The following is a 12,720-nucleotide window of genomic DNA, read 5'->3' as shown; positions in this document are numbered from 1 at the left end:
ATAATTAATTTGTCTTTCTTTTATTTTTAATATTGATTAATTTTTATTTTTTATTTTTTTCATATATATATATATTTAAAATAATTATATTTCTGTTTTTTTTTTGTTTAAATTTTAAAAAAAATACTATTTATTATTTTTTTTAAATAAAAGTCTTAAAAGTTGGAATAAAAATTAATAATTTATTTTTTTTATTTTTTTTCATAAAATTTTAATTTTTTTTTCAAAATTTTTTTTTTTTTTTTTTTTTTCAGAATTCATAAATATTAAATTAACTCTTTATTTCATTGAATTAATATTTCTTCATTTTATAATTAATCTAAAAGCTATTTATTTTAAATTATATATTAATATATATATAATCATTTTTTTCATTTTACTTTTATTTCTAAATTATGTATATTATTAAGAGATTCTTAATAAACCATAGTTAGATGGTCTAACTCTTCTATTTTTTAAATTAAATCTTAGTTTTTTTCAGATAATTCTAAAGATTTTCTTTCTAATTATTATTTATACAAGTCTCTAGATTTAGTTCTATGTATATAAATATATTTATATGTAAGTAAAATATTAAAAATATATTATTACACTTCTTCTAATTCTTTTAATAATATTTCCAATTTAGAATTTTCTAATTCTGAAATACCATTTTATTATTATTAAATAAACATTAAATTTTATTATTTAACATTATTAAGCTATATTATTATAAAGAATAAATATAAAATTATATATATATATACATATATATATAAATATATATATATATTTATATATACTTCTTATATTGCTTAATCTCTTTCTATTTTTTTAATTTACATTTGTTCATTATTTTAAACTAATTCATTTTAAATTGTTTTTATTTAAATCTCTAATTAACCAACTTTACCTTCAAATCTTTTAATTACTGATTCATAATTTTATTTTGTATCATTTAATTACTAAACATATATAAAAAATGATTTAAAAATAAATATTTTTATATATATGTTACCATAATCTAATGTTTTAAAGATTCTATATCTAATTAGTATTATATTTAATTATTTGAATTTTTCAATTAATTAGATAATTCAGATTTTTATTTTAATAGAATTACACTATTAGTTTTCTATTATTGATTTTCATTAATTTTATTTTATAAACTTTCATCTAATTCTCTAATTTTATGTTAAAGTTATTTGATTTATGTAGCATAAGCTGCTCTTTCAGCATCACTTAAAGCTTATGTAGAATTTCCCAATTGAAGATTTCTATATTATTCTAGGTTTAATTTCATTTCTTCTATTTCTTTTATTCTTTATTATTCAAGTTTTTCGATTTTTTATTTCCATTAACTATTCAAATCTATTTAATTATTTTATTCATTAAATTTAGATTCCAATTCTTTATAAGCTAAAGCGATTTCATGTAAGTCAATTTCTTTTGTCTATAATTATTTTTTAAGGTTTTCTATATGAATTTATAGTTAATTTATGTTTTCATCCTTTTTTTAGAGTTGTTCTTATAATATTTAAATTTTTTAATTCAAACTATCTTTTTCTTATTAAATATTTTGAATTTTAAGTTTCAATTAGCCTAAATCATATGTAGATTCGCGTCTTAAATCATTTATTTCTTTATCTTTTTAGGAAATGATATTAGGAATTTATCCTTTTTATTAATTATTATATAATATTATATATATATATATATATATATATATATATATATATATAATTTTTATATTTTACTTTTAATTTAATCAGATTCTAATTACTTTTGTTGTATTTCTTTAGATAAAGCAACATTTTCTTGATTTTTTATGATTATTTATTTTTCAAATTCATTTACAAGATTTTTCAATTGTCCGATATCATATGTCGATTCTCGTCTTAAGTCGTTAATTTCTTTATCTTTTCCTTATTAAATTAATGTTATTTCTTAATTTTTAGATTATAATTCGGAAATTAATTATGCATTATCTTTATTTTTTTAGTTCAAGATTCTTTCTTATTCTTAAAGTTTAATTTTTAATTAGCCCATTTCATATGTAGATTCTCTTCTAAATTCATTTAATTCATTGTCGTATTTAGATATAATTTTTGGAATTTCATCTACTTTTTATCTGTATTAATTTATTATACTTTCTTAATCTTATTATTTTTAATTGTTTGATTCTATTAAATTATATTATATTTAAAAATATGTATATATTATTTTTATAATTCTATTTACTTTTGATTTATTCAACTTCTTATACTCTATTTTAGATTTCATTTGCTAATTTATTATTTTCCTATTATTTTTAATTTATTTATCTTTCATATTCTTAAACAATATTCTTAAGTTATCCGATTTCATATGTAGATTCTCTTCTTAAATCATTAATTTCTTTATCTTTTAATGATAAAATAGAAGGAAGTTCATTTAATTTTTATTATAATTCCTTTGCTAATAATAAATTCTCTTAATTCTTTTAATTTAAAATTCTTTCATATTCTTATAATTTATTCTTCAATTATCCGATTTCAAATGTAGATTCTCTTCTTACTTCATTCAACTCATTGTCATATCTTGATACAATATTTGGGATTTCATCTACTTTCTATTTATATTAATTAATTAAACTTTCTTAATCTTGGTATCTCTAATTATTTGTTTCTATTTATAAAATAATATAATTAAGAAAAAGTATAAATATAAATATATAAATATATTAATATTTATAAATATATATATAAAAATATATATATATATATATATATATATATATTTACTTTTTATTTAATCTACTTCTTATACTTTTTTTTATATTTCATTGGCCAAACCTATATTTTCTTAATTTTTCAAAGCAATTTATTTTTCAAATTCTTGCACTAAATTCTTTAATTATCCTATTTCAAATGTGGATTCTCTTCTTATTTCATTAATTTATTAGTCTTTACCTGCTAATATTTTAGGCAATTCTTATAATTTTGTTTATAATTCAGAAGCTAAAACTACGTTTTCTTGATTTTTTTAATTTAAGATTCTTTCGTATTCTTATAGTTTATTTTTCAATTATCCGATTTCAAATGTAGATTCTCTTCTTACTTCATTTAATTCATTATCATATTGGGAAATTATTTTGGGAATTTCATCTACTTTTAATTAAAGAGTTTTATTATTTTAAATATACTAATCTAGTTAATTTTATTATTCTTAATTTAATTATTAATATTATATGCTAGATCCTAATTTTATAATTTTTATTTATAATATATATTAAATAAAAATACTTTTAATTTATTCAGCTTCTTATATTTTAGATTTTATGCTATTTTCTAATTTAACATTATCTTAATTTTTCGATGCAATTTATCTTTCATATTCATTAATAAGATTTTTCAATTATCCGATTTCATATGTAGATTCTCTTCTTAAATCTGAAATTTCCTTGTCTTTTCCTTACAAAATTAAAGGTAGTTCTTTAATTTTCGATTATAATTCTTATGCCAAATTTACATTTTCTTAATTTTTTTGATTTAATATTTTCTCCAATTCTTGAATTCTATTTTTCATTTATCCTAATTCAAAAGTAGATTCTCTTCTTAAATCATTTATTTCTTTTTCTTTATTTGAAAGTATACCAGGAAATTCATTTACCTTTATTATTAACTTTTTATTATTATCAATGATTAGATTTCTTTCTTATTCTAATTAGTTAATATTTTCTTATAATTATGATTTTATTTATTATATGTCTTAATATTTTGATTCTATAAATTTAAATAATAATAAATATAAATATATATATATATATATATATATATATTATATATATTATATATATTATATATATTATTTTTTAAATTTAAATTTTTTCATTTATTATATAAATTTTTTCTTTTTACTTTTAATTTATTCAGTATCTTATTATTTTTATTATAATTCTATTGCTAAATTAGTATTTTCTTAATTTTTTTATTAAATTAAAATCTCCAATTCTTGCATTTTATTTCTTAATTATCCTATTTCATATGTAGATTCTCTTCTTAAATCGTTAATTTCTCTTTCTTTATTTTACATTAAAAGTGGGAACTCTTCTATTTTAGTATACATATGTTGATTATTTTATGTTAATTGTTATATTTTGGATTTTGTTTATTCAAAATCTCCTATTTTTTATTAAAGTTCTTAAGCCAAAATTTTATTTTCTTGATTTTTTTTGTTCATTATTCTATCAAATTCTTCGATTTTATTTCTTAATTGTCCTATTTCAGATGTAGATTCTCTTCTTAATTCATTTATTTCTTATTCTTTTTTAGATAATAAGATAGGGAATTCATCTAGTTTTTATTAGTATTTATTTTTTTCTTATTAGAAGTTAATACTATATTCTTAAAGTTGATCTTTTAATTAGTTATATATTTCTAATTTTTTATTTTTATATATAAATTCTATATTTATATTTTATACGTCTCATTTATTCAGTGTCTTTATTTTTTAATTATAATTCTTAGGCCAAAACTATGTTATCTTAATTTTTCTAAGACAAAACACGGTCAGTTTCTTAAATTTTATTTCTTAATTGACCTATTTCTATAGAAGATTCTCTTCTTAAATCATTTATTTCTTATTCTTTTGCATACATTAAAGTTTAAACATCATTTTTATGTAATTCTTTTTTTAATAAATATATTTAAATTTATTAAATTAAATATTTTTATTTTTTTTTATACCTTTTAATTGTTAAAATTCTTATTATTTTTGTTAAACTTCGTAAGCTAAATTATTATTTTCTTATTGTTTTTAATTTAATCTTTTTTCGATTTCTTATATTAAGTTTTTCAATTGACCAGTTTCATATGTGGATTCTCTTCGTAAATCGCTTATTTCTTTATCTTTATTAGCCAATATAATTGGAATTTCTTCAACTTTCTATTATAATTATTTCAATAAATGTATATCTTATTAATGAGATTCTATATTGTAAATATATATATATATTAATTTATATACTTATTTATATATTTACTTTTAATTTATTCTTAATCTTAACTTTTTTATTAAAGCTCATTAGCTAATATAATATTATCTTAATTTTTTTAATTTAATACTTTTTCAAAATTTTATAATTAATTTCGTAATTGTCCTATTTCAAATGTAGATTCTCTTCTTAATTCATTAACTTCTTTATCTTTATTTATTAAATTTTCTATTTTTGTTTTATATATAAAATAGTAATAATTATATTATTTACCTTTTAATAATTCATATTCTTATATTTTCATTTATAAGTCATTTTATAAAACATTAAATTACTAATTTTTTTAACTATAACGATTTTCTATTTCTTATAATTAATTTTTTATTTGTCCCGTTTCATAGCTTGATTCTCTTCTTATATCATTTATTTCTTTATCTTTTTATTAGATTATTAAAGGAATTTATTCTATTAATTATTATTTTAATTAAAATATAATTTTTTTTTTTTTTTAAACATACTTTTTAATTGTTCTAAATCTTAATTTTTTTAATTATATTAATTTTTTAAGTCTTATATTTAGTTTTAAAATTATCCAATTTAGTATGTAGATTCTCTTCTTAATTCACTTATTTCTTAATCTTTTCCTTATATAATTAGAGGTAATTCATCTATTTTAGTTTATAATTATTTATTAGTTTTGGTAATAAAATCTCGGTCTTATTAGAATTATTCGATTTAATACTTTTATTCTGATATTAATTACTTAAATTAACCAACATCGTTATTATGTAAACTTTTTAAATTATTACCTTCGTTTATTTTATTTTATATTTCTTATGCTAAACTAATATTTTCTTAATTTTTTTAATTCAAGATTCTTTCATATTCTTTAAGTTTATTTTTAAATTAACCGATTTCAATAGTAGATTCTCTTCTTAAATCAGTTATTTCTTTTTCTTTATTATTTATTTATAAATCTTTTTCTTATATTATTTAATTGTATTATTCTTAGAATTGATTTTTTAATTGTCCTAATTCTTATTTATTAGATCCTATAAAAAATATAAGAAATATATAAATATATATTTATATATATATATATATATAAATATAAATAAGAGTATATATATATATATATACATTATATTAATAATTTTTTATTTTATTTTTAAATTACTTTTAATTTAATCACTTTCATTTTATTACTTTTATATTTCTTAAGCTAAAATAATGTTTTCTTGATTTTTTTATCCAATTTGTTTTTCAAATTCTTGTAATAAGTTCTTCAATTAACCGATTTCATAAGTGGATTCTCTTCTTACTTCATTCAATTCATTATCATATTTAGATATAATTTTAGGAATTTCCTGTAATTTTGTTTGTAATTCAGAAGCCAAAACTACATTTTCTTGATTTTTTTAGTTTAAGATTCTTTCGTATTCTTATAGTTTATTTTTCAATTATCCGATTTCAAATGTAGATTCTCTTCTTACTTCATTCAATTCGTTATCATATTTAGATAAAATATTAGGAATTTCATCTAATTTCTATTATAATAGTTAATTATTTTTATAATGTTAATTAATAATGTTTTATGATTCTTATTATTGTTAATTGTTATTTCCTTTTTATTTTTATTTTTAATTTTTTATTTATTAAATAAATTTTATTTACTTTTAATTTATTCTATTTCTCCTACTCTATTTTGAATTTCGTTTGCTAAATTTTTATTTTCTTGATTTTTTTATCCAATTTGTTTTTCAAATTCTTGTAATAAGTTCTTCAATTAACCGATTTCATAAGTGGATTCTCTTCTTACTTCATTCAATTCATTATCATATTTAGGTATAATTTTAGGAATTTCCTGTAATTTTGTTTGTAATTCAGAAGACAAAACTACATTTTCTTGATTTTTTTAGTTTAAGATTCTTTCGTATTCTTATAGTTTATTTTTCAATTATCCGATTTCAAATGTAGATTCTCTTCTTACTTCATTTAATTCGTTATCATATTAAGCAATTATTTTGGGAATTTCATCAATTTTCAATTTATATTAATTTATTATATTTTCTTAATCATAATATCTTTAATTGCTTTATCCTATAAATATATAAATATATATATATATATATATATATATATATATATATATATATATATATATATTTTTCAATACTTTTTATCTTATCAACTTCTCCTGTTCTATTTTATATTTCGTTAGCTAATACTATATTTTCTTGGTTTTTCTGATTAATCTATCTTTCGAATTCTTAAACCAAATTCTTTAACTGTCCGATTTCGTAAGTGGATTCTCTTCTCATTTCATTTATTTAATTATCATATTTAGAAACCATATTAGGAATTTCCTATATTTTGTTTTACAATTCACTTGCTAATATTACATTTTCTTAATTCTTCTTATTAAGAACATTTTCATATTCTATTAACTTATTTTTTAGTTATCCGATTTCATATGTAGATTCTCTTCTTACTTCATTTAATTGATTATCGTAATTAGCAATTATTTTTGGTATTTCATCTAATTATTTAAAATAAATAACTACATTTATATATAAAAAAAAATACTTTTTAAAGATTCTATTTCTCCTCCTCTGCTTTAAAGTTCATTTATTAATTTTACATTTTCTTGATTTTTTAAATTAATTTATTTTTCGTATTGTTAAACTATATTTTTTAATTATCCGATTTCAAATGTAGATTCTCTTCTAATTTCATTAATTTCTTATTCTTTACCAGCTAATATATTAGGGAATTCTTATAATTTTGTTTATAATTCAGAAGCCAAAACTACGTTTTCTTGATTTTTTTAATTTAAGATTCTTTCGTATTCTTATAATTTATTCTTTAATTATCCAATTTCAAAAGTAGATTCTCTTCTTACTTCATTCAATTCATTATCATATTGGGAAATTATTTTGGGAATTTCTTCAATTTTCAATTTATATTAGTTAATTATATTTTCTTAATCTTATTATCTTTAATTGCTTTGCCCTATTAAATTAAATATATATATATAGATATTTTTTTATATATTATTATAAATTTATTTATTTATATATATATATATATATATATATATATATATATATTATTCAATACTTTTTATCTTATCAACTTCTCCTGTTCTATTTTATATTTCGTTAGCTAATACTATATTTTCTTGGTTTTTCTGATTAATCTATCTTTCGAATTCTTAAACCAAATTCTTTAACTGTCCGATTTCGTAAGTGGATTCTCTTCTCATTTCATTTATTTAATTATCATATTTAGAAACCATATTAGGAATTTCCTATATTTTGTTTTACAATTCACTTGCTAATATTACATTTTCTTAATTCTTCTTATTAAGAACATTTTCATATTCTATTAACTTATTTTTTAGTTATCCGATTTCATATGTAGATTCTCTTCTTACTTCATTTAATTCGATTTCATATTTTTATACTATTTTAGGTATTTCATCTATTTTTTATTATAATTATTAATTATTTTTTATCAATAAATTATGTTAATCGATGTTTGTTTCTATTTATATATAATATATAAATATTTAATTTTTTTATAAAATACTTTTAATATTCTCAGATTCATTTATTTTATTTTTAACTTCCTAAGCTAATATATGATTTTCTTAATTTTTTTAATTTATTAATCTTTCATACTCCATGATTTTGTTTTTCAATTATCCAACTTCAAATGTAGATTCTCTTCTAATTTCATTAATTTCCTAATCTTTTTATTATACTATTTTCGGAATTTAATTTTATAAATCGACCATTTATCCTTTTAAAAAGTTAGTTTCTTTTCCAAACTAACTAGTCAGAGTAGAATTTTCCTCGATTTTTAACCTTAATCTATTATCTAATTCTTATAGTTAATTTTTAAGACTTCCCACTTCATATTATGAAGTTCTTCTCATTTCATTAATTTCATTATCTTTATTATAATTCAATTCATTTATTTTTTATATTTCTTTTGCAAAGGCTTCTATTTAACTAACTAATTCCCTTATTTTATTTTCTTTGGTATTATTTTCTTATTATAGTCTTTAAATTTCCAAAGAAAGTACCTATAATTCTTTTTATTATTCATTTAATTAATTTTCCCTTTATTTATTTGATCTTTTCACTTTTTATTAGTCTTCCTATTATTCTTATTTAATCTATTATATTTAATATGAGAAGTTCTTATTTTCATTTAATAATCTTTCAGTTTCTGCACACTAGATTATATACTTAAACTCTACTATATTTTTTTTTTATTCCTACTCTTTTATTTATTATTAGAGTGCTTTATTTTCCGTAATCTACCTTTCTAATTCTATTGAAAGGGAAGTTATTTTATTTTAAAATTCGGAACTTTTTCCATAAAGGATTTCGTATTTATTTCTCAAATCTCGAAATTCGACCATTTCTTAGTCTTTTTATCTCACTAATTGATTCATTCTCTAGTTTTCGTTTTATATTAGGCTTATTCTGTTTTCTAACTCCACTTTTATCTATTCTACATCTTTTAATTGTCCTATTCTAGTTTACATCTAGAAGATATTCTCATTACATTATTAAATACATATATTTAATCGGTTTATTTCTTACTACAGTATCACATTTTTCTATTCTGAGTCTCTCAAGGCACTCTCAGAATTTTAAAGCTCTAGTATTCTGTTCCTTATTTGGGTATTTTCATCCCCTTTTTATTTCAATTAGGTCCTTAATTTTTCAGTGTCTTAGACTAAAAGTTCTATTTTTGATTCGTATTATTAAAGGAGTCTTTATAGTTCTGTCATTGCTATGATTTTCTTCTTATATTCTGCTATTTCTTATAGGAAAGCATTAATTCTTTCCTCATATTTGACTTTTTCTCTACCCATTACTTAAATTTAATACTCAAGTTCTTCTTTGGACCTTTCTATAGCAGCCAGATCATTTAATCGGGACTAAAGTTAGAGTTTTTCTTCAGTTATTAGACTTATTTATGCCTAAAAACGGTCTCTTTCTTACAAAAGTGTTTTTAGTTTTAATTCTAAATCAATTTTAAGTTTTTCTACATTTTCTAATTCGAAATTTTTTTATTTTAACAAAGAATTTTCTTAAGATAATTTTCGTATATTTTCTTCAGTAATTATTTTTATTTATTCAATTAAGTTTTTATTTTCTTATTATAAATATTAAATTTATTACTCTAATTAAGGAATTCGTTATATCTTTTAATTATTTTGGATATTTATTTGATTTAATTCCTTAATTTCGTCTTATTTTTAAACTAAAATTGCGTTCAATCTCTCTATTTCTCCCTATAGTATCCTTATTTTGTTCTCCGCCTGTATTTTTTCGTTATCTACATTGCTTTTTCGGTCACTTTCTCTCCTCCAGTGTTCTAAATCTTACTCTTTTATATGTAAATTACCTTATAATTTTCGTATATGGTTATTTAGTTGTGCTATAGAGTTTTCAAGTTCACTTATTTTCATTTATTGTTGACTTATTTCTTATTATAAGGATATTTTTCCTTACAGTTCTTGCCTATTTTCTTAAATTAATTAAGTTTATCGTCTTATTTCTTCCTATAAAACGTTTATTCGGGTCTCGTATTCTTTACATTTGTTTCTTAAAGTACTTACTTCGACTAATTAGTTCTATAATGAGCTCATTTCTCCTTGATATTGTTTACATTTTTGGACTAATTAACCATTGTCTTATGTCAAAATGGCTATTTTATTCTAAATTTCGCTCTATGCGTTTTTCAAATACTCTAACTCGACAATCCTTTTATTGGCATTATCTAATTGACTTACTATTTATAGATTTTATTAAGAAAGTCTTTCTATTTTATATTTAAAATCTTCAATTTGTTCTAAATATTATTTAATTTCTTTTTCCCTTTATAATTTTTTTTAAGGTTCTTCTTACTCAAACTCGTTTATTAATTTATTCTATTACATAATTTATAGTTCTTTCTATTCCAATTAATACTATAAATGATCAATTTAAGAAACGATTTTCATTAACTTTAATTCATATTCTTAATTTTATTTTTTTAATTCATCTATATTTCTATTCAATTATTAAATTTCATTCAATTTAGATTAAAAAGAATGCTATTATATATTTAGTTTACTTTCTAATTAACTTATTTATTATTTTAATGTTCCATCTGTATTTGTTTGGATTTTTAAAAGGCGAATTTCATTATCTTTTTCTACATTTACCTTTGTTAGATTATCTATTTCTTGTGTTAATTATACTTTTTTTTAATTTTTTTTTTTAAAAAAAATAAATAAATATATATAAATGCTTTTATTTTTTTACTCGTTTTTTCTTTTAGTTTCTCGAATTCTTTTTATATATTTTAATTAATATTCGAATTTCTTAATTGTTCTTTTAAAACTTTCATTAATTCATTAGTTTCCTATTCTTTAGTTTGTTAAAGGTTTATATAACTGGCTTTCCATTCTTCTACTTCGCTATGTTTTCGCCTTATTTTATCTTCGAGATCTCTTATTGTTGTTTTGTATTTGTTTTCGTTATTATTGAAATTATTTATTACGACTAATTATTAATTACCTTTTTATTCTAATTCGAAGTATTTGTTTTTCCAAGACTATATTTCATCGGCTTATTATCGGTTAATTTATGCCAGTTTTTCGAGTTCTTGGCCTAATTAAATAGATTTATTAAACTAGTCTTGGTATTTTAAATCACCGTTTTTATTTATATTCTAAAATTATTAAACAAGGTCATTATATCGTTCATTTAGTTCGTTATATTCGTGTGTTTTAGTAGCCAAATAAGACGAAAGCTTTTCTATTTCATTTTTAAGGCTTATTATTTTCTATTACATTTCTTATTATGATTTTTTACCAGAACCCTCATAATTAGTTATTTTTAAATTTAAATTATTTATCAAATTATCTTTCTCATATATTATCTATTTGATATTGTTTAATTCATTTTCTAAAGTTTCTATTGTCCTTATATTTACGGCACTTTATTTTAACTATTTACGGGTTTCAGTTAATTCTTGTTCTTTTAAAATTATTACTTCGGACATCTTTTCTAATTCTCTTGTCACAAAGTTGATTTTACTTTCATATTCGGCTATTTATCCCATTAATTAATTTCTTTTTATTAATATTTATATGTATATATATATAGTTATTTATTTTTTTACTATTTAGGATCTTATATAGGCTTTTGAATTTCATTACAATGATCTTTCCAGATTAAAACCTCTCTATCTAATCTAGTGATTTCAGTTTACATTTATATGAATTTTTACTCTAATTTATATTTTTCTTCACTTAACATATTAAATTTATTTTTCCATTATTCGATTTCTGAATTTCTTTAATTTAATATGATTTACATTTAATTAGAATCTCCTTTTGCGGCTAATTCCTATTCTAATCCTTTTACCAATTTATTCATCTTTTCACATTCGACTAATAAAGCTTAATTTTATCTCGCGAGTTTTTCGTTTTGGATTATTATGGAATGATCTGACTCTTATATTGATTATCTAAGCTAGTTCTAGAGAACTAATGTTTCCTAAGAGTGTTTTATATTGACTTATTTAAGCCTTTTTTCCAAATCAGGGTTATTTCCTTATATTTAGGTAATCAAAAATTAATTTTATTCACTTAAGTCTCTTAATTGTCTTTATAATTAACCGTTTATTTCGTTTAATTTATTCATTTAATCCTCTTGGCTAGTTACTAGTCCACTTAGTCGGATTTCTATTTAACG

General features: G+C 18.6%; 1 protein-coding gene across 1 annotated transcript, besides 8 other annotated features; it reads right to left on the bottom strand. All coding sequences in view use genetic code 6, as the record gives it.

Annotated features, from left to right (window-relative positions):
• Nucleotides 1-186: 186 nt before the first annotated feature.
• Nucleotides 187-244: a microsatellite.
• A 7-nt stretch (nt 245-251) lies between these two features.
• IMG5_164290 (viral a-type inclusion repeat protein) lies at nt 252-8,394 on the bottom strand (the record flags this gene model as incomplete). The annotated part of the gene is made up of 18 exons (XM_004030242.1): nt 252-326; nt 381-537; nt 592-701; nt 783-944; nt 998-1,656; nt 1,737-2,162; nt 2,221-2,646; nt 2,763-3,125; nt 3,264-3,452; nt 4,444-4,647; nt 4,707-4,905; nt 5,085-5,164; nt 5,764-6,006; nt 6,132-6,494; nt 6,629-7,054; nt 7,131-7,320; nt 7,596-7,966; nt 8,075-8,394. Coding segments are annotated over 18 exons (4,929 nt in total), but the record flags the coding sequence as incomplete, so codon positions are not given.
• Nucleotides 732-781: a microsatellite.
• Nucleotides 1,672-1,721: a microsatellite.
• Nucleotides 2,678-2,758: a microsatellite.
• Nucleotides 3,766-3,826: a microsatellite.
• Nucleotides 6,025-6,093: a microsatellite.
• Nucleotides 7,056-7,120: a microsatellite.
• Nucleotides 7,979-8,064: a microsatellite.
• Nucleotides 8,395-12,720: the final 4,326 nt, after the last annotated feature.

Source organism: Ichthyophthirius multifiliis (assembly GCF_000220395.1).
Source record: "Ichthyophthirius multifiliis unplaced genomic scaffold scaff_1120509251231, whole genome shotgun sequence".
NCBI lineage: Eukaryota > Ciliophora > Oligohymenophorea > Hymenostomatida > Ichthyophthirius > Ichthyophthirius multifiliis.
The sequence above is the reverse complement of the archived record's forward strand: the minus strand, read 5'-3'. Positions and strand labels throughout refer to the sequence as shown.